Source organism: Anolis sagrei, chromosome 1 (assembly GCF_037176765.1).
Source record: "Anolis sagrei isolate rAnoSag1 chromosome 1, rAnoSag1.mat, whole genome shotgun sequence".
Classification (NCBI taxonomy): domain Eukaryota; kingdom Metazoa; phylum Chordata; class Lepidosauria; order Squamata; family Dactyloidae; genus Anolis; species Anolis sagrei.
Window position 1 is genome coordinate 159,980,049 of NC_090021.1, and position 23,751 is coordinate 160,003,799.

The 23,751-nt window shown below is 39.0% G+C and overlaps 1 protein-coding gene across 7 annotated transcripts in view; it reads left to right on the forward strand.

The window, feature by feature from the left end:
* The window catches only part of HDAC4 (histone deacetylase 4), a 147,975-nt gene that overhangs the window by 105,065 nt on the left and 19,159 nt on the right, over nt 1-23,751 (forward strand). For all 7 annotated transcript variants that reach the window (XM_067469765.1, XM_067469772.1, XM_060784058.2 and 4 more), the window contains 8 exons: nt 1,619-1,752; nt 2,655-2,775; nt 8,018-8,064; nt 9,980-10,087; nt 12,971-13,026; nt 15,051-15,138; nt 15,578-15,697; nt 19,341-19,438. In XM_067469765.1, coding sequence (XP_067325866.1) covers nt 1,619-1,752; nt 2,655-2,775; nt 8,018-8,064; nt 9,980-10,087; nt 12,971-13,026; nt 15,051-15,138; nt 15,578-15,697; nt 19,341-19,438 — 772 coding nt within the window. The remainder of the gene's footprint in view (nt 1-1,618; nt 1,753-2,654; nt 2,776-8,017; nt 8,065-9,979; nt 10,088-12,970; nt 13,027-15,050; nt 15,139-15,577; nt 15,698-19,340; nt 19,439-23,751) is intronic.

The window sequence follows — 23,751 nt, forward strand, 5'->3', positions numbered from 1 at the left end:
TTTGTGTTATAAAAGGGGAGGAGGTGAGTAAACAGTGATGGGAAGTCTTCCTTGTTCATGCATTACAGAAGCAGGTTGGTCTGACCCCACAGCTTGAAGTGGCACATTAGAGCATGCTTAGGAGCATGATTTACGTCAGGGTTTGTAGGTCTCACTGACCAGATATTTTAAAAGTGAGAGGAAAAGAGTGACAAAGAATACATAGGCAGAAAAGGAGTTTGAGGGCTCCTTGTATTGTTAGGGAAATGATCAAGTTCTGTCGGTATGGTATCGGATTGTAGCTGGATTGAATCCTCTATGCACTTGGTACTAAAGAGTGAATGTAAATTCATAAAGTCACACTGTTTTTAAAAATAAATTGGTGCTGTAGTATTGTGACTGAAAACACATTCAAAAATTCTTGGTGTATCCCTCCTCCAAAAAACATCCTGAAAATGAAAAATCTTTTAAACTTTTTTCAGAATTTCTAAATATTTTGTAATATTTTCATTTGTAAGAACAGAATAAGCAAAAATGTATGTCCCTGATCTCTGCGTAATGCCATGATTTCCAATTCCGATTAAAATAATTCCTGGCTCTGTTACAATAATGACATCTAGCTTAGAATGAATGTGAACAGTTTAGTCTGAAACATGAAATACAGATTGATTGTGGTGAGTAGTTGTTGTTCTTTCTCCTGAGGTGACAATGAAAATACTTTTCATGACTAGAAAAACCGCCACAGACTTACACTTTGCAAATGTAGTAATGGTAGTGTAAGGTAAAGGTGAAGTCTAGTCATGTCTACTCTGTGGGGTGGTGCACATCTCCTTTTTTAAGCCAAAGAGCCAGCGTTGTTTGTAGATGCCTCCAAGGTCCTGTGGCCAGCATGACCACATGGAGTATCGTTACTTTCCCACAGAAGTGGTGCCTATAGATCTACTCACATTTGCATGTTATCGAACTGTTAGGTTGACAGAAGCTGGGCCTAACTGTGGGAACTCACCCCATTCCCAGGATTCGAACCACCAACCTTTTGGTCAGCAAGTTCAGCAGCTCAGCGGTTTAACCTGCTGCCCCATGGTAGTGTTATCATGCTGTATATTTCCATATATAGATAAGTGTAGAAATTTTAGTCACAGAACCAACCCAAAAAAACTGGGTTGACTTATCCATGAGTCAGTGTAAATATTATACCTTAACCCTGATTAAAAAATTATTCCTCTCTTTAAGTAGAGTAGTTCATCCCAGGACAAAAAGCACAGCATTTCTTTCATTTTCTCTCTTTTACTTTTACCTTGAAAATGCTGTTGCTGCTCCTATTGGCAAAGGGTGTTCTTTTCTTATTTAAATATCTGAGATCGTTATGATATTTAGAAAAATATTAAATTGATTGTAAAATTTTAGAACTTACCCCCTTTTCCCCTGGGCTGTTTTGATTTTGTATTGTTTGAGATACACTTTTATCGTGCATGCTTTACTCAGACATAATGTTTAGAATTAACACCAAAGCATCATTTATCTCACAGGTATAATTGTGCAAATATATTCTTGTACATTTCTGTACCATTTTTGGTGAAGCTTACGTCCACATAAGTGTAGGATTGGAACCTGTGTTGTTTTATATCTGTTGATACAGGCCTTGTATATGACACCTTGATGCTGAAACACCAGTGTACCTGTGGAAACACAAACAGCCATCCAGAACATGCAGGAAGAATCCAGAGCATTTGGTCACGGCTTCAGGAGACAGGCCTTCGTAGCAAGTGTGAGGTAATGGGCGTTGAGTGGAGGGAAATAAAAAAGACTTCATATTTGGAGCAATTGAGAACTGTTTTAAACACAAGAAGTGGAGCTAAGAGATCTCCCATATATTGAAGGGGTACTGTGTGGGCTATAGTGTGGTTAGAGAGCTGGGGTAGGCCTAATTTGATAGGTTAGGCTCTGCCATTTTTAGTACCCATCATGCGTTGGACCAGTGAACATCAGGGAGTTGTTGATCAGCATATTATGAGTACAACCATTCCGTCATAACAACACAGAGAGCATTCCATCCACACTTTGCTCTCGGTCAACATGCATCTGTTCCAGATTGGAAAACTGACCACATAGGGAAGCTAATAAGGAAACACAACCTACAAACTATCTACTGACCCACTAAGAAAATTCAACAAATGCTACATTCAGCAAAGGACAAGAAGGGATCCTCTCACCACTGCAGGAGTCTGCCGTTTACCATGCAGCTGTGGACAAGTCTACATAGGGACCACCAAACGCAGCATTGCCCAAACACGAATCAAGGAACATGAAAGGCACTGCAGACTACTCAACCAGAGAAGTCAACCAGAGAATTCAAACACAAATCAAGGAACGTGAAAGGCACTGCAGACTACTTCAACCAGAGAAGTCAGCCCCCTTCAAAATGTGGGAGATCTTTATCCCTCACCTTGTATTATCCCCATTACATTTTGTATCCAAAGTAGAAGAATTCTTTCATATGGTTCTACAGTTATCATATTTGAGAAGGGGGAAATATCAAAACTGTTTAAAAACATCATATTAAATGGTCAATTAATTGGAAGGGGAAACAGTGTAAAACCTCAGTCCACCCACATTGGTATTGATTTATTTTAATGAAAATAAATGTAGTTCCATTGTTTTCCTTTCTCTGGTAGTGTATTCGTGGAAGAAAAGCAACTCTAGAAGAGCTACAGACTGTTCATTCAGAAGCCCACACACTACTTTATGGTACCAACCCCCTGAACAGACAGAAATTGGACAGCAAGAAACTCTTAGGTATGGCAGGGGATGTAATATGTTCTGCATTTCTGATCATCAATCTGCACAAGCTCATATTAGGGGTCTTTTACTGTCCTATGTAAGCAATGTGCTATATTAAACTTTAAGCAATATGCAGATAATGAACTATACCGTTTGATTGGGGTTCAAATCCAACATTATGTAAGCTGCATGTATAATTCAGTCCATACAAGCTACTGAAGCAGCATGCTTCTTTTTTTTTTTCAGGAGAAGCTTTGCATATACAGCATAAATATACAGTGCTCTTACTTTGAAAACCCTTCTATGTGTGTGAGATCTTTGTGTATTTTAGGCATTTCTGAGGCACCTCGGGATCTGTTTGTATGCAGATAAGTAGCATTCAGTTGAAGAGCTGGGAAATGACATGTCTGGGAAATGACAACCAGATTTTAAATTTTGAATATTTTAATTAAATATTGAATCTACAGTAGTAGTTCAAGAACAAAGCAGGTAGGCAATATGATGTTGAGGTTTCTTAATGTGCAAAGAATGCGTGTTTGGAACATTTAAAAACCATATTAAATAGGAATAATGAGACAACTTATTCTTAGTATGGATTAATAAATCCCTAACCATTGCAGACAGGATACAGTCGTGGTAGATCACAAGTTTTGCATGCAGAAAGAACGCATGTTCAGTCCCTATCATCTTCAGGGAGGACTGGAGAAAATCTTGCCTGAAAACTTGCAAAGAATCTGCCAGTCAGTGCCAACAATACTGGTCTGCCTATGTATAAGACAGCTTCCTCGATTTGCAGTTCAGATAAAACCTTTTAAGTACTAGGCATGCAATTAGGGATAAATAAAATATTCCACTGGCAGTTGCCTTGAAATGTTACTTTTTCCTATCCCCTGTTACGGTACGTTACTGAAAACAAGCTAAAAAAAGTTTCCCAGTGTTTTGGCGCAACTGGAGCTGCATTGAGGATGACCCTATTCTCTCTCAGTATTCTGTTGGAATATGCCACTTCTCACAAGGAGCCATAGGAAAATTCCCATAATTTTTATAGCCTCAGAAAATCTGAAAGGTAGACATATTTATACAAAGAGACCTTCTATTGGACTGGACATTTGATTTTTATTAATATTTTTAATTTCAAGCTTCAAACCTTACAAGTCCTTGAATCTGGTATCGAAAAAGCTTACAAAACCTAATTCTATGTAAGCACAGAGCCTGTGAAATTATTTTTTAAAACTGATTTGTTAAAACACAGCTTGAAAGTAACCAGGTACTCCTGCAGTTACCATTTTTAAAAGTTACTATATTCTCCCATTTCCTAACATAACAAAGGTGTTTTTTTTTTTTTTTTACTTTTACAAAATCTGAATGTTACAAACAGAGTGCGCACTAAACATATTGTCCTCCTTCCCCTCTCTTATCTTGCACAACAGAGTATGATGCACCATCATGGAGCACATAACCTTTGTAATTGGTGGGAAATAATGGAAAGCAATTCATTTTTTGAAATCAGTTAGTACTACGGTCTGTATAGTTGAAGTAAGCCCCACTGCATAGGATTGACGAATTCATCATTTTTTTCTTACAGTAATCAAATATAGTTAATATCTGAGAGTCTTGTTTTAGGGAACATTTGGTTTTATTGTCTGACCTCATTCCTTTCTTAATGCAGTAATATATTTGCCTGGTAGCCTTTTTATGCTGTGCCAAAATTACTCTTATATTAATAACGGATGCATTGCATTTGGTAACAGTAGGCTGGCATTGCACAACTTGTTGGTAATAGGAGGTGTCTTTTTTCTTCTTGTATAACCATTATTGGATCAGAGTTGTGAAAAGGTTAAAATGTTTTCCTGAATGCTCTAGCAAGTGTAAAATTGCTGTTAGAGCTGAATAAAGTTACAAAGATTAGTACAATGTCAACTAATAATGGTGTAATTGGCCACTTACAAGTTGAGCTGTTCTCCTTTAAATGCCATCATGCCTAGTCACAGTCAAAGAACAAAGCGAGTAAGTAATATCTTAATGGGTATTATTTTCTTGGAAACCTCTGCATTATTTTTCCCATTAGAGGAAAATAGCTTTTTTACTATGTAAGTACTCCTAATTTTTTTCTGCACGTATTTGTGAAAATGAATTGGTTAGCTATACAGGGTGTTTCAAAATGATGAACCCAATTTCAAAGCAGTATATTTCGCAATGGCAGCATGTTACAATAGCACGCAAAATTGCGAATGGTTTAATGAGTTACAAAGTTTTACAAACCATTTTGAGCAAGAAGCAAATCTAAAAAAAATACTTTAAATGGAGGATATATCTCATTAGGCCTTGTGCTGCAAGGTCACCATCCTGTACATAACTGAGGCAAAGTGGGCTGATTGTGCACCCAGAGAGGCATCTAGCAGGAATCCTTTGGAACTATGTCCCCACCCTTTCAATGGGTAAGCATTTCATTCATGGGCAGTTTGTGGTTGCAGAAATATAACAATTTCAAATTGAGTCCATCTTTTTTAAACACCCTGTATATTGTTCCAAGGGAGATAGAACTGGGGTTGCTGGTAACATCTAGTGACATCCATGGCTGTAGGGGGATGACCACTTTGAGTTTCAGTCTGAATTTTGCAACAGGTCTAAATGTTGGTGTAGATTTACTGCCCCAATGACATGGAAGCCAACAGCTATTACAGTTGGTTTCTACCCAAAAATCCTTCATCTGCAGTATGGGAGATCCAGCTCTTGATTTCCCAACTGACATGATAGCACCTTCCTGGCTACTTATATCTCTGCCTGAAAATAGGAACAGATGAAATGTAGTCTAGATGTTCCCAAGGAAACCAAATACCAGACAAAAGCCCTATCGCCTCCTTGTTCTTCCTTTTTCCACTGATGTAAGCAAAGAAGCCCCCATTATTGTTTTTAATGTCCCTGGCAATCTTGAACTTAGTTCTTGTGGGTTTTTTCGGGCTATATGGCCATGTTCTAGAGGCATTTCTCCTGACGTTTCGCCTGCATCTATGGCAAGCATCTTTTGCACTTTAGCTGTTCGAACCTTTTCCCTACAGGAATTGGTTATTTGTTTGAATTCTTCTTTGATCCACATAGTTAAAACAATGTATTCTCCATAGTAACCTATGGATGTGAGAGCTGGACCATGAGGTAGGTTAAGTGAAGGAAGATAGACATTTTGAACTGTGGTGTTGGAGGCAAATTTTGAGAGTGCCTTGGTCCGCAAGAAGATAAAACCAGTCCATACTCCAGGAAATAATGCCTGCTCATTGGAGGGAAGGATATTAGAGACAAAGATGAAGTACTTTGGCCACATTATGAGAAGACAGGAAAACTTAGAGAAGACATTGATGCTGGGGGAAATGGAAGGAAGGGGAAGAGGAGCCAACCAATGGAAAGATGGATGGATGGTATCCTTGAAGTGACTGACTTGACCTTGAAGGAACTGGGGGTGGCGACAGCTGACAGGGAGCTCTGGAAGCGAATAAACTTCATTTTTGTGGCTGCCACAAAGTATTTTGAATTGACTGAGACTCAATGAGGTATTCATTGAAAAACTATAGCAAAATGTGTTGCAGGATGTCCTGCAAAAACAAAGTTTTGGCAGTTTAATAAACTTTTCCCATGTTTTTCTGATCAAACCAATTAGGAAATGACATTTATAACTGAGGAACAAAAATCGTGTTACATGGTAGTATCGGGTGATTCCTGCCTGTTATACAATGGAAGAATTCAGACCTTGCCTAATTTTGTTCCTGTAAGCCCAATGCTCTTCAGCTTTAAACATACAGTATTTACTTCAGAATACATCCCACAAAATTAAGTGGGATTTACTTCTAAGTAAAACATGTATAGGGACACACTGTGTAGTTTTTAGTTCTGATGATTCAGATGTTTTTATGATAGAACCAATTAGGAAATGACATTTATAACCCAGGAACAAAAATTGTGTTACTTGGTGGTATTAACTGAACCTTCCCCAATCTGGTACCATACAGGCATCCGTTGCTTTATCTTCCTGAACCATTAGTCTTGTTGGCTGAGACTGATGGGAGTTGTGCTCCAAAACAACAGGGGGTTTGGTAGGTCTGTTTTAAGCAATAGCATTGCATTACAACACCATAATATATCTATTTATCTATCAATAAATATTTTTATAACTGTTCCAGAACAGCTAATCCAGTAGTGAAAGAATAAACACAAGACCCCGTGCCTTGGAATTGTCTTAAGTGAAAGAAGCCGCTGTGTTCCTGGGCATTTTTTCTTCAACAGAAAATTTGGTGCCAGATTCAGATATAACATGGAAAGAACCAGTATAGGTCTCTACACTACCAAAAAACCCTCACTGTTGAATACATTCCAGCAAAATCTTGATTCAAAACTAGCAATATAAACATGTGAAATAGAAGAACCAGGTCAGGTAAGCCCTGCATAAGTGAACAAAAACATTTTGAACTTTCTAGAGACCACTTGAAGGTTTCTTGCAAAGTGCATCCAGAGATGCCTTTTGCTTTCATCATTCTCCACTTTGGCTAAGATTTAAGATTTGGTCTCTGAACTTACACATCTATGCTCTGGGTTTTTGTTTTTAATGCTTAGGATATCTCATGCGGCATGCTTGTCTCTTAGCTCTTTGTTTTGGAGTTCTCACTCAGGGTTTCTGGAAGCAGGTGCTTTTTACTTTGCCTGTTTCATGGCTACAGTGGAAGAGGTTAGAATAAAATCCTACACTTTCTCAAGTCAGGGTTTGCTTCACTACTTGCTGTAATGCTGAAATCCTATATTCCCGTAGAACTCCTTTGCCATCCCATCGGTGCCAATACTGCTAGAAACCTTTCAAATAGACAGATTCGAACTGTTTATTAAAAAGCTTTTTATAAAATGGAGGTTTACTGTTGGAGGATTTCTTAAATGAGGGTTGTTCACACAGTCCAAGTCACTGGGATGATTTCATTAGTCATGATGGTTTTGGCATTGTGGGAAAATCAAGCATGATGGTAATAAGAAGACAAAGGACACAGTTGAGTGAGAGGCAAAGAGGAACAGAATAATGAATTTAGCAATTAACAAATAATTTAACACTTATTATAATTCTGTGAAAAGCTAGGTTTGTGCTCTGCTCATTTGGAATTGGAGCTCACGATGTGCTCATTTACCATCTTTTATTGCAGAATTTTAAAGTACTATAAATTTTGTCCCGTAGTCATGGATTGTGTAATTTGAACAATGTTCTTTTCTCTCTTAACTCCCTTAGGTTCTTTGACGTCAGTATTCGTCAGGCTCCCTTGTGGTGGTGTTGGAGTAAGTTCCCCCTTCCCTTGTGTATCATCTAATGTCTATTTATAATTAGGTAATTTAACAAGGGGGTTTATATGGTTGGTTAAATGGAGTAGAATAAGGTTTTGTTTTATGTTTTGTTTTTTTAAAAAACAGCTTTGTAGTGGAGAGCTGCTGGATCAGTGAGATATAAACACTGGGAAAGTTCCTGTGTGCAATAACTGAGCATGTTTTCCACAAACAAATAATATTGATTCTAATAGTATTTTAAATTGTGAGATTGCACAGGTTTGGAATCTTTGTTTTTCTACTCGGGGTTCTCAATTTCACGAGAACTTCTTTCATACAAAGTGATGTTTTATACTTGAGCCATGATTCTGTATGATCATCCCCTATTGTTGGGAGCCCCCGGTGGCACAGTGGGTTAAACCCCCAGGTTCGAATCCGGGGAGAGGTGGATGAGCTCCCTCTATCAACTCCAACTCCTCATGCGGGGACATGAGAGAAGCCTCCCACAAGGATGATAAAACATCAAATCATCCAAGCGTCCCCTGAGCAACGTCCTTGCAGACGGCCAATTCTCTCACACCAGAAGCGACTTGCAGTTTCTCAGGTCGCTCCTGACATGACCAAAAAAAAAAAAAAAAGCCCCTATTGTTTATGGACATCACTTGACAGCAACATTCTGCTCTGCAATATTGTTAAGGTCTTATCGATTTAAGATTATTATAAACATAAGCATTGAAAATTAAATGAAATTTTTAGAGACTGAAAAACTAGGATTCATTTTTCCATTACATGCAATACTTCTCTACAAGGCTCTTAGTACACCACATTAAAAGAAAATAGAAATAATCGCTTTGAGGGAGAGAAAGCAACCTCATACCAATATTTCACAACTGAATATGGTCCATTTGTATTTCATTTGGTAAAATGAATGAATCACATAGGGTAGCAGTTTGGTTAATGAGGATTTTTTAAAAAAAACTGGATAAAAAACCCACCCTGCTTTGTCGTGACCACTCATAAAAAGTGTTTTAGAACTAATGAATCAGAGTGAAAGAAAACTATATACAGAAAGGTTTGCAGTTGTTTCCAATTTTGTACATAGTGGCACAGATGTTTGATGGACACTGAACAGAATTTCTTTTCGAAAGAAATTTCTTTTCAAAAGAACAGCGAGCCTGTTGACCTCAATCTGTGGTGGAGGCTCCTTCTTTGGATTCTTTGGATGGCCATCTGTTAGGGGTGCTTTGAATGCAATATTCCTGCTTCTTGGCAGGGGGTTGGACTGGATGGCCCATGAGGTCTCTTCCAACTCTATGATTCTATGATTCTAATCTCTTTTTTTTAGGATGATAGTGGCCCAAGAGATGTTGCCTTATGCTTCAGCTTGAAAGAAGATCACATCCAATGAAGGACATAACTCAAACAAAGCAGACAGGAAATACAGTGATAATATCAGTACTTAGGTTGAATGTAGAGATGGGAAGGCCTAGAAAAAAACTGGCAAAATTGGGGGGAAACAGGTTTTTTTCCTTTTTTTTTACAAAGCCTTTCTTTTAAAAATTTAAGAGTGTGTAGAATATGTTATTTTCCAATATATCAAGCTATATAACATGAAGACCTTAATGAACGATTTCTGAGACTATTTGCTTCTACACATTAAAAAAATCCCAGAAAATTGACATTGGGAAAAAAACAGGAAAAATATTTTGTTTTGTTTTTTTACCAATTTTTCCCATTTTTCCCCCAGGCCGTCCCATCTCTAGTTGAATGTAATCCATATCTTGTTATTAATTTGGGGAAAAAATCTAAGAGTTGGCCCATTGGAGACTCTTTGAGACTTGTTTCAAAATGCAGTGCATTCGGAATTAATATTGTTTCTGATATTGTTATAACTATGCTTATAATGTATTTATGACTTTGCTTTATGTAGGTTGACAGTGACACAATTTGGAATGAAGTCCACTCATTCAGCGCAGCTCGCCTTGCTGTTGGTTGTGTCATAGAGCTTGTTTTTAAAGTTGCTACAGGAGAACTGAAGGTTAGTGTGCTGTTAATAGCAATTTGTTTATGGGTTTGGTAAATATGAGAATGCCCAAGTCAGCCTTTGGGGTCTGTCATGCAGAACACCACGCAGGAAGACTGAGACAGTCTTTTTAATTTTCAAAATTGACAGAAATGCAGTAGGAGCAGGAATACTATTTCACGTTTCATTGCAGACAAATTGAATCCATTCAGACATTGTAGTAAGGATTTTATTTTTAATGTGCTCGGTAATCCAGAAATTATTTAATAATTCATTAAAATGTTTATATGATGTGTCATAGGATTTCATGACAGTGTACAATACAATTGATCCATCAAACTGAAAACAATTGTATTTAGTTCTACTGGAAGTTTGTTTGATTTGCATCAGTACAATTTATTACACTTCAGTCTTTGTAGCCAGTATGTCACAATCTTGATTCACACTTGTATTAACCTCACAGTTTGGTTATTGTACTTTTTTATTTATCATGTCAAGTTATTGTACTGTACTTTGTATATTCATATGTGTGTGTGTTTGTATATAGAATTTATTCTCCTAGCCCAAACTATGAATACCCAATTACATCTGAGCATATACTCACTTCTCAAGCTTATATCTTAATATATAAAAAGCTAATGGTCGTCGTTAGTACCCTAAAAACAAACAAACTATGGGGCCAACTGACATCAAATTTGGCCTCCAAACTTCTCATACCGCAAGGTATGACCAACAATTTTAAAAAGCCCCAAAACCATGAAAACAGTTTTACAATTCTTAAAAAATAAAAATGCCTTACCACGCATGTGCAAAACCTAGCCCCGCCCCCTCTTGTGCGAGAGGGGGAAACAAACAGCCATCCGTAGCCAAGCAGCTGCTTCGGGAGCCGAGCCAAGAAGCCAGAACAGCCCAGCAAAGCTGCTCTGAAAAGCAGCCTTTAGAGCTTTCTCAGAGGGAGAGAGAGAGAGAGGAGGAGGAGGGAGGGGGAGAAGGGGGAGAAGGACAGACGGAGGGACAGAAGAAGCCAAGAAGCAAGCAAGCCTTTTTCATCGGTCAGGCGAGGAAGGTGAGAGGGAAAGGGAAGGGAGGGAGGACGAGCCACGCCAGGAGGAGGCTGCACAGGCCTCCAAAGAGACACACGGTTCAGTAACAAATCTCATACTCCAGGCCTGGGCCTACTTGGGCCCTCCAGGCATTTTGGACTTCAACTCCCACAATTCCTAACAGCCATACTCACTTCTCAAGCTTAAATCTTAATATATAAAAAGCTAATTCCTAACAGCCATGCTGTTAGGAATTGTGGGAACTGAAGTCCAAAATGTCTGGAGGGCCCAAGTAAGCGCAGGCCTACACACATATACAAACAACACACACATGCACATATCTACACAAACACATATGCACTTATACATAAACACATAAATACATATATATATACACACACATACACCCACACATACACATACACATACATAACACATATATACACATGCACGAACATACACATATGCACATACATAAACATATACACACACACATATATATACACATGCAAACCACACATATATACATATATACAACCACACACATATATACACATGCACACATATATACACATTTACATATACACATACATTGCCTACGTTCATAACCTTTGAAAACCCTTGCAGCTTAAAACCCTGCCTTCTTCCTTCCTACAGGAAATCTTTGTGGGGAGGTGTTCCCTAGCTCAGATTGTTTCATGTCCGCGATTCCTGTTGTCTGAGGCCACAGCAACACATGGCCAGGGTACAGCTAGTTTAGTATAAACAAGCATTCTTGACTGGAATGCCAGATTTCAGTAGCATCCCAAAAAGTGTTTCTTTTTACAAGAATGCTGGCTGAAATGCTTGTAATCCGTCTATAGATATCTGGATGTAATTTTGCATACATTTTGAAAGCTCCAAGAGTTTTATTTGTGTCCTCTTCACCTCATTGTCTGCCAAGTGAATATTCATTAACAAAAATGGTCAGAATATTTCTGAAACTCTTTAGCAATTCTACTACGATTACATAACATTACTGGGGAAAGAGACGGACCCTTGCATCTATTTTTCTTTTTCTTTTTTGCGAATAATCTTTATTTAATTTTTAAAAGAGTACATTAAAATAGTAGTATAGCATAAAAATGCGATGGTCTTTAGATAACGAAAGATATATAAAGATATAGATACAGATTTAGAGTGTGGGATATGGTAAAAGGTAATTGGAGGGTGGGGAGGGGGATATAATAATAATAATAATAATAATAATAATAATAATAATAATAATAATTTATTTATACCCCGCTACCATCTCCCCAAGGGACTCGGTGCGGCGTATATGAGGCAGAGCCCAAAATACAACAATACAAGCAATAACAATAACAGTAAAAGCAATTTAAAACAACAAAACAATAAACCAATAACACATAAAATATCAATAGGACAACACACTTTAAAAACTATGGGTAGGCCAAATGTAATTAAAATTAAAAAGATATGATATGATAGGGGGCAGGGCAGTGAGAAAAGATATAAAGTTTTGCTGAAAGTAGAAAGTAGGAAGATATATAGAAATATAGCATTAAAAAAACAGATAAGAATGTAGGTGTCTTGGCTTCCCAGCATCTTCTCTGAGGTTCTCTCCTTTCCTTTTTTTTTTAACTTTCTTTTTTTTGTCTTTCTCCCTCCCTTCATTTTTCCTGTTTCTTTCTCTTGTCTAAATAAATATTTTCATTTTTTTCTTTTATTAAGTATGCTGTTACTTGTTTCCAATCTGTTTCTTCCCTTGGGGTGCCCTTCTTTTTAGATAATAAATAAGTAAGTTTATTACCTATTGCATCCATTTTTCCACACTGTTTTTGTTTCCTTTTGGTAGAATGGGTTTGCTGTGGTTCGACCTCCTGGCCACCATGCAGAAGAAAGTACACCCATGTAAGTACTTGTGTTTTGTGCTTTGTGTGTGTTAATTTGATCTGTTCATATCCTCTAATGAAGAATGTAGAATCTTGAACTTGGCCTGCCATCATCAATTGTTACATTACCAGTACTTTATCAACTAAGACGGTGAGGGATCTGTCATGTAATCAGAGCCTTAAAAATGTGCCGTTGTATGATCATTTCACCAATATCTTAAAACATTACAAGCAGATGGTAGAACAGGTTTTAGACCAGGATACAAAATACCATGTTCAGAGAAAGATTTTTTTTCAAGAAAAAGCATCAGTGTCTATCTGTTTTTTTTCTTGCTAATTGTATTTCAGTTGAAATTGGAAAGGTTTTTTAAAGTCACATTTTGTAATACATAGCATATAATACTTGTATGTCTGCCTTACTTCATTCCAGGATCTTCTTTATAACATATCATGACTCAAGCATGCTTACCTAAGTGATAGTGATAGTTACTCATCAAGACAGTTCAAAACTAGTTTAAAAGTTAAGACAGCTTAAAACAATGTACATATGTAAGTTTGTGTGAAATCCAGTTAGGCAGTATAGATAAGGAGAGAGAAGACTGAGAGAATACATAAGAGAGAGTGGGGATTTTTCACTTTGGGAAGAGATCACTGCTAATTCTTGTATCTGTGCCAATCAGATAAAATATGACTTCTGCATGGACCACAGGCGTTTAGAGCAAGATTCCAGTCTTGCAGTTTGCAATCTATTGCTTTTCATATCTTCTAAATTACTTGTCATATACAGAAGTCACTGACTCTCCCCTAAACACTCTAAAAATACTTGACTAGTAAATGATTTTGATAAGCTGGAGCTCCCCAGTAAATAGAAATAATATTTGTGGACCACTGAATGATATAACAAATGCAGATAAAAAATAGGGCTTTCCATATATTTACAAAACTATTTGAAAACTATTTGAAAATCTGCCTGCAGAGATTTCAAATCACTGTGTTCCCAGACTTCCTATTAGTAAATAGTAATGCTCATAAATGAAGATACAGTGTTAGGTTTTTACAGATATTTATATGTGTCTGTGTATCAAGGCTGTCTTAATCTGCTGATGGCACAGAGGGAATTTAGGGAGCATGTTCAAATCTGAACTTTATGCCAGAGAAACAAAATCTTGATTTTCATTAACTTCCTGAGGACCTAGAATCATAGGATCATAGAGTTGGAAGAGACCTCATGGGCCATCCAGTCCAACCCCCTGCCAAGAAGCAGGAAAATCACATTCAAAGCACCCCCGACAGATGGCCATCCAGCCTCTGTTTAAAAGCTTCCAGAGAAGGAGCCTCTACCACACTCCGGTGCAGAGAGTTCCACTGCTGAATGGCTCTCACAGTCAGGAAGCTTTTCCTAATGTTCAGATGGAATCTCCTTTCTTGTAGTTTGAAGCCATTGTTCTGTGTCCTGCTCTCCAGAGCAGCAGAAAACAAGCTTGCTCCCCTCCTCCCTATGACTTCCTCTCACATATTTATGCATGGCTGTGTCTCCTCTCAGCCTTCTCTTCTTCAGGCTAAACATGCTCAGCTCTTTAAGCCGCTCTTCATAGAACTTATTCTCCAGACCCTTGATCATTTGAGTCGCCCTCCTCTGGACACATTCCAGCTTGTCACTATCTCTCTTCAATTGTGATGCCCAGACTTGGACACAGTATTCCAGGTGTGGTCTAACCAAAGCGGAATAGAGCGGTAGCATGACTTCCCTGGATCTAGAAATTAGACTCCTATTGATGCAGGCCAAAATCCCATTGGCTTTTTTTGCCGCCACATCACATTGTTGGCTCATGTTTAACTTGTTGTCCATGAGGACCCCAAGATGTTTTTCACACGTACTGCTCTAGAGTGCCACTGATGTATCTGAGCAAAAGATGCCCGTTTCCTCATTCTGCAGTAGCTGCAAAGATAATTCAGAAAAGGGTCATTACTGTTTGAAAACGATGTTGCAATTTGGAAATGAATTTTCCATATCTGTACCTAAAATACTGCATTATTTTACAGGGGTTTTTGCTATTTTAATTCTGTGGCGATTTCAGCCAAGCTTCTCCAGCAGAGATTGAATGTGAACAAAATACTTATTGTGGACTGGGTGAGTGAAATTACTTTGGACTTCAGATTCCATATTTACTGACTGTTGGCTAAGCTGACTGTAGCGCTTATGGAAGTTGAAAACATCTGAAGGAGCAAAGTTTGGGAACCACTGCCCTACAGGATTTTAAAGAGTTCCTGTTCCAGCATTACCCACTGTTATCAACTACACAGAGTTGACTGATACAAAGAGCCTATGAAATAATGTGCAGTGCCTTAATTGCAGAAAGGTGTAAATATGGAGGTATTCAGCACTTCCTCATAAGCTGATCCCTGTGAAATCATTGGATGCAATATGGATGCCTGTACCCTTAAACTTCAGATTTTAGCAATTTGCAGCATGATTATTGGGGGGGGGGGGAGGGGGGAGGAGTTGGTTAAATCTAAACAGTCACTTATGTAATAGCACATTTCATACAATGTAATTTCTGTCCCCAAAGGATGTGCACCATGGAAATGGTACTCAGCAGGCTTTCTACAATGATCCTAATGTTCTTTATATTTCACTACATCGGTATGATGATGGAAACTTCTTCCCAGGCAGTGGTGCTCCCGATGAGGTAATAATGTTAAGAAAATGTGTAACATTTGTGGTAATAACTATCTTATAGTCTTAGAAATTCCTCAAGCAGGAAAATGCTAATGCAATTCAAAGGATAGGGGAAATCTATTTTCTACTCTTTGAAGTGCATTTTATGTAGTGATTTCAGCACTGGGCTTACTTACTTACTTACTTAGGTGATCCCTTGTAGTCCGAGGATGATGGTCCTCCAAGAGTGGTATCCTGCGGTTGGGTTCATAGGTGACTGTGGAGCCCTTTTCTTGACCTGTATCTTCTCCCACAGTGAGGGCATTGGTTTCCAGGTGGAAAGCGGTCCCGGTTGGGGTTAGCTTGACGCACTTTCCTCTTGGCCCCTTTCTCTCGTTCACCCTCCATTCATGCCTCTTCAAATTCTGCAGCACTGCTGGTCACAGCTGACCACCAACTGGAGTGCTCAAGGGCCAGGGCTTCCCAGTTCTCAGTGTCTATGCCAGAGTTTTTAAGGTTGGCTTTGAACCCGTCTTTAAATCTCTCTTCCTGTCCTCCAACATTCTGTTTTCCATTCTTGAGTTCGGAATAGAGCAACTGCTTTGGGAGACGGTGGTCGGGCATCCAGACAACATGGCCAGTCCAGCGGAGTTGATGGCGGAGGACTATCACTTCAATGCTGGTGGTCTTTGCTTCTTTCAGCATGCTGAGTATCCAGCATTCTGGTATCCAGAGTCATAGCACTGGGCTATGACTGGATACCATGGTTTGAATTCCTGCTCACCTATGTCAAATTACTGTGTGATCTTGGGCCAAGTCACACTTTCTAAGCATCAGAAGGAGGCAAAGAAAAATCCCCTCTGAACAAATCATGCCAAAATAAGATAACTTTAAGGTCACTAAACAGCTCCCGGTGGCGCAGTGGGTTAAACCCCTGTGCCGGAAGGACTGAAGACAGACAGGTCGCAGGTTCGAATGCAGGGGAGAGGTGGATGAGCTAACCTCTCTCAACTCCAGCTCCTCATGCGGGGACATGAGAGAAGTCTCCCACAAGGATGATAAAAACATCAAATCATCTGGGCGTCCCCTGGGCAACGTCCTTGCAGTTGGCCAATTCTCTCATACCAGAAGCGACTTGCAGTTTCTCAAGCCACCCCTGACACAACAAAAAAAAAAAAACTAAATATTTGAAAGAACAAGATGGCATAGAACAACAATGTAACAGTTTTCATATTTCATCCTTTTGCCTGCAAATCAAGAGCAGCTAAAACAAATATTAGACAATAACATAAGAGGAAATTAACTACCTCACCATTTTGTTTTTTTTTAAAAAAAGGGTTAGTGTACCTTTAAAAAAAAAACCCGGATGTTTAGAATCAGGGTTTTTAGCGTTGATTTGTCTTAGGGTCTTGTTTTTCCCACCAGCAGAGGGCACCCTCTACCTGAAGAAAATGTGTGCATATTGCAAAATTGAAGGTGAATGATAAACAGTGTAATAATCAAATATCTTCAATGTTATGGTGTTCATAACTGTGTGAGAGAGAGAAGCATTCCTTCCGCTGCCCTGTGTTTCTGCCCATTTACTGATGTAAGCTATGAATGAGATGCATGAGACAGACCTTGAATTCATTGGGATTATCATATTCTGGAATAAAATAAAACTTAGTGAAATCACTGCATTATAAAATCTGTAGAAGAGTGATTTTAGTTGCATATTGCCAGCATTGGATTATTTATTTTACATGCTAATCCACTATCCACTCCACAGGTCAGATGAAGTCAAATGTTATCAATGCCTTCCTATACATTAAACTCAAACTTAATTATTTATATGCATGATCTTGAAGATTTTGTTATTATTAGTTATTTGTAGGTTATTGTATTAGAACTATTGCATATTGATATTATATGAGGGGTATTTTTTAAGTAAGGTCCGTTTGAACATAAGTACACAATGAAAGTTTATTTCAAATCAGTTAATTTATTTTCAGAAAGTACATGCTTCACTCTATTTTTCGACATAGTTGCCAAGTTTGTTCAAACACTTATCATACCTCTGAACCAATTTTAAAATACCCTCTTCTTGAAAACTTGCCGCCTGCTCCGATAACCAAGAGTTCACTCAAATCTTTGGTTTTTGTGGTCCTCTGTTAGGAGTTTTGGGACCCAACGGGAGCACAGTTTCCTAAACTTTAGGTGTTCAGAAACAATGTTGTAAACCACTGATCTTGACACGTCAGGAAATTCGTTTGAGAGACCTGTTATTGTGAAGCGCCTGTTCTCACGAATCCTCGCTTCAACTGAAGCCACCAAATCGTCTGTAATCAAAGAAGGGTGACCGGAGCGGTCCTCATCATGGACATTGTCACGGCCATCTTTGAATTGTCGTACCCACTTACGCACTTTGCTTTCACTCATAACAGTATCACCGTACACTTCACAAATCTGTCGATGAATTTCTGCAGCAGGCAGGTTCCTTGCTGACAAAAACCGTATCACTGAGCGAACCTCACATGCGGCGGGTGAGTTGATAGTCTTAAACATTTTTAAAGCACAGAACAGAACCGTACAGGTTAGCTACAGAGCGGAAACTGAGCACAGTTGTTCCCAAGTACACAACGCATGCGCTCGTTGCGGTATGCGCGCGAACTACTAGTGTCTACAACAAAACGGACCTTACTTTAAAAATACCCCTCGTATGTTGTTGATTCCTAACAAGACAGGTGTGCAGCCTGGGGATGGATTATTTTTGTTGTTGAAAAAATTAACTTATTGTTCATTTCCTCACTTATTGTTCATTGTTCATAAAGCTACAGTGACAGTGGGTTTTATTTATACAGTCATTTATCTTTACACAATTTTGTATTTCATGACTTCATCCCAGAAAATATTTCAGAGTCAACATAAAAACAGAACACATTAAAATTCAACAAAAAAATCCCTCACTTTAATCTAAGTATTAAGGGTTAAATCAAGAGGTTTAACGTTGTTGGTCAGCTTGAAAAATACATTTTAAAATATGCACATATTAATTTTAAAACATTTTAAACTTTGTATTGTCGAAGGCTTTCATGGCCGGAATCACTAGGTTGCTGTAAGTTTTTTCAGGCTATATGGCCATGTTCTAGAGCTCTAGAACATGGCCATATAGCCTGAAAAAATTTACAGAAACCTATTTTAAACTTTCAATGACAGGAATATAACTTGAAATTGGGGACATTATTTGGGGCAGGCCTTTGATTTTTGATATTGCTGTTTTTAAATTGTTTTTAAATTGTGTTAGATTTTAGCCGTTCTTGTAAGCCGCTCCGAGCCCCAGGGGAGTGGCGGCATATAAGTTCGAATAATAAATAAAAAATAAATAAAAGCTGTACTTCTGAATCCAGTCAGCACTGCATTCAGCCAGAGACAAACTAACATTTTTTTAAAAAATGCATGGTAATGTTACTCCACAAATATAAGACATACCCTAATTTAAAATTAAAACACCAGCCACCTAGCATCTCCTTTCTGCCTTTCCAGCCTGTAGATTTTTAAAGGGAAATACTAAATCTTTTTTACAAAGCAAGAGTTAAAAATTAGTAGGAGTGCTGCTGAGGAAATACTGGTATTTTCATACATAGCATTATTTGTTTATAACCTGCTATTTTCTCTCACTACTCTCCCCTTCTTAGGTTGGCATAGGACCAGGTGCTGGTTTTAATGTTAATATGGCATTTACTGGTGGTCTTGATCTGCCAATGGGAGACACAGAATACATGACTGCTTTCAGGTAATTCTCAGATCTCTATGCTTGTCATGGCATTATTTCTCTCAAAATTAGAAACTTTCTGCAGCTTAAATAGATGTCACTGTACTAGGAACAAAATGAAAGATGGATCTTTCACCTGCTCATTGATATGTTTATTTCACTTTAATAGGTTCCTTTGTGAAGTATTAAATATATCATTTGAATGCCCAACGTTATTATTCATGATCTTCTTGAAAATCACTTTTCATATACATTCCTGCTTTATGACATAATTTTCTAAAGGTGACAGTTACCATGTACAGTGTGAACAGTAACCATTGATTTCATTGACTATAAACAATTCAGCTTTTGTAGGACTTTCCCGACAATTTAGAATAATTGTGTGTCAAAGAAAATGATTTGTTAGTACCAATCTATTGTGTTCTGTGTTGCAAATGTATGTATGTATTACTTACTACTTCTTTCCATCACTTCTGATAGATGTGTTGGTATCATTCCTTGAATTTAAATGAATTAAATGCAGTAGAATAACATTTGTTTACAGATGAAATGCATAGCTGATGGAACTACTGTTCTCAGAACCATAACCCTTGCTCTCACATTTCTTCAAAGGGAAATAGTTACATAAATTACAGTCTGGAATGCATAATGTCATGCAGCAAAATTTAACTTCAGTCTGTAAGCAAAGCTCTAGGAATTAGGTAGATTGCATAATCCATGTATCCTTTGTTCTTTGAATGGAAGGCGCGTGTACAGTTGATCCAGACTGGCAAAGAAGTTCAGCTGGTATTCAAGGAAGGTCTGCTGTAGTTCTGCATAATGTTTAGTTACTACTATAATACACTTTAATGTCAGTAGTGTTTCACAATAGGTAAGCATTTTAGGAAGTCTAGTACTTACTTACTTAGGCGATCCCTCGTTTTCCGAGGAGGATTGTCTTCCAGTGTTCTTGTGGGTCCGTATGTGGCTGTGGAGCCCTATTCTTGCTCTGCATTTTCTTCCGCAGTGAGGGCATTGGTTTCCAGGTGGAAGGCGGTCTCGGTCGGGGTTGGCTTGACACGCCTTCCTCTTGGCACGCTTCCTTTCGCCCTCCATTCGTGCCTCTTCAGATTCTGCAGCACTGCTGGTCACAGCTGACCTCCAGCTGGAGTGGTCAAGGGCCAGGGCTTCCCAGTTCTCAGTGTCTATGCCAGAGTTTTTAAGGTTGGCTTTGAGCCCATCTTTGAATCTTTTTTCCTGTCCACCAACATTCCGTTTTCCGTTCTTGATTTCGGAGTAGAGCAACTGCTTTGGGAGATGGTGGTCGGGCATCTGGACAACGTAGCCAGTCCAGCGGAGTTGATGGCGGAGGACCATCGCTTCAATGCTGGTGGGCTTTGCTTCTTCCAGCACGCTGACGTTTGTCCGCCTGTCTTCCCAAGAGATTTGCAGGATTTTCCAGAGGCAGCGCTGATGAAATCGTTCCAGGAGTTGCATGTGACATCTGTAGACAGTCCACGTCTCACAGGCATATAGCAGGGTTGGGAGGACAATAGCCCTATAAACAAGCACATTGGTATCCCTACGGATGTCCCGGTCCTCAAACACTCTCTGCTTCATTCGGGAAAATGCTGAAGAGCTCAGGCGGTGTTGTATTTCGGTGTCGATGTTGACTTTGGTGGAGAGGTGGCTGCCAAGGTAGCGGAAATGATCAACAATTTCTAATGTTACACCATTAAGCTGTATTGCTGGCATTGGAGAGGAGTTGGCTGGTGTCTGCTGGAACAGCACCTTGGTTTTTCGATGTTCAATGACAGGCCGAGCTTCTCGTATGCTTCTGCGAAGGTGTTTAGAGTGGCTTGTAGATCTTCTTCTGAATGCGCACAGACGACGTTGACATCAGCATACTGGAGTTCTATAACAGATGTTGTTGTAACCTTGGTTTTGGCTTTCAGTCTGCTGAGGTTGAATAGCTTGCACTACTACTTCCTGTATACTATAATAACACTGTGCCATATGAATTTTGGGACTGTAATGTTATATGGGCTATTTTATGTATGTATTTATTTATTTATTTACTTCACTTGTATACCGCAGTTTCTCATCCCAACAGGCGACTCAACACGGTTTACAACAAGGATAAGAATCAATCAACGATATACAATTTAAAACCATAAAAGCATAATATACAATATTGACACAACAATAGACAACACAATGCATCTCATAACTAGAGTCGTGATCCAATCCGTCGTCCAAATTTCCATTCCTGTAATCATCACATTCATTGCACTGTTTTAACCGAATGCCCGTTCAAACATCCAAGTTTTTAATCTTCTTTGGAACACCATTAGCGAGGGGGCTGATCTTACCTCCATAGGAAGAGCGTTCCAAAGTAACCAGTTTTTTTTTCATGGTGCATTTCTAGAGTTAATGCCAGCAACCATGCTTTCATGGAAAAGGTCCATGATGCTGTGATCTTTCCAGAAGGGAAGGGGCCTGTTTTGTATTGACAGCCTAGCTGATACCTGTCTCTGAACAGAGTTTCCAGTCTTTTATCTATGGTGTCAGGATCAAAACAAAACTTGCTTGCCTCCTTTTTCTAGAGCACCATCTGCAATAAATTATTAAATCTTCCTGTATAGTCACTAGTACAAAACTTTATTGCAATGACTGACCAGCACAAAGTGGGGCCCAAGAGCCCTGGGAGGGGAAGGACAACTTCCCAGTGAAGCAGTTATTTAAAAGTAGATTAGAAGACATTTTAAAATCCTATTTTAAAACACAAGTTATTGTAACAGGTATGGAACCGAGTTTTGGGGGGGGGGGGATTGATAGGAGTGGTAAAAAATACAGGGGGGGGCACTAAAGGGGAAGGGAGGGAGGGGCACATTGCGAGTCAGTTGTAACATGTTGCTCTAACTACATTCCCAACAGGGTGTTACCTTGTGGGGTTAATCATCATCTGTCTAATTTTAAGTGCAGCAGTACAGAACTTAGCAATACTGTAAGTTATTGTAGTGTTAAGAGTCCGAAAGCAGCAGGGTGGAATAATATTTTTCACTGCACCCTGGGTATTTTAGAAGCCATGGTGTAATGAGATTAGTTCTAAGATCTCTGTACAACATGCATTGAAGAAGCACGTGCTCAGTTGTTTCTACATGACCAGACTCACAGGGGCATAGTCTCTGCTTGAAGGGGGTTTTCCATTACCTCCCCTCCAGTACAGCCAATGGGAGGGCAAGGCATCTTGTCAGGGTAAAAGCCCTTCGGTGTTTGGGCACCTCCAGGTCTGTTAGGTATGCCATGGGGGCAGTGAGGTATCTAGTAGCTTCCCTAACAAGTTAAACATGAGCCAACAATGTGATGCGGCGGCAAAAAAAAGCCAATGTGATTTTGGCCTGCATCAATAGGAATCTAGTGTCTAGATCCAGGAAAGTCCTGCTACCCCTCTATTCTGCCTTGGTTGGACTATACCTGGAATCTTGTGTCCAAGTCTGGGCATCACAATTGAAGAGAGATAGTGACAAGCTGGAATGTGTCCAAAGGAGGGCGACTAAAATGATCAAGGGTCTGGAGAACAAGCCCTATGAGGAGCGGTTTAAGGAGCTCAGCATGTTTAGCCTGAAGATGAGAAGACTGAGAGGAAACATGATAGCCATGTATAAATATGTGAGGGGAAGTCATAGGAATGAGGGAGCAAGCTTGTTTTCTTTTACCCTGGAGACTAGGACACGGAACAATGGCTTCAAACTACAAGACAGGAGATTCCATCTGAACATTTGGAAGAACTTCCTGATTGTGAGAGCCGTTCAGCAGTGGAACACTCTGCCCTGGAGTGTGGTAGAGGCTCCTTATTTGGAAGCTCTTGGGTGGCATTAGAGACACATCTGTATAGTCAGCCCAATAATTTGCAGCCAGATCTTTCTTGATTAAAAAAATAGACATTTATTTAACCATAGTCATGTCATGTTTCTTATTCATCTATTTACATATGGTACTGTGCGGTAATAAATGGTGGATAAACCCTTTACCAAGGAAAATAGACACCTTAAAAACAATTGCATTCAAAAGATCCGAAGACACCCAAAATACTGAGGGTTGCCAAGTGCTGGGGTCTTACACAGAGATTGGGTAGTCCTGCTGGCATTACTCCATTCCTGAGCCCATTATATTAGAGCATTGTGACTGTTTCCGGTTACCAGCGGGAGCCAACTGCTACACTTGGCTGCAGTGGAAAGCAGTTGAGAACCACTGTTTTAGATGAAGAGATAAAGAATGTTGGTTTACTGTCAAGAGTAGTGAAGAACTAAACAGCAGAGAGAAGATGACAACAACTATTTGCAATATGGATG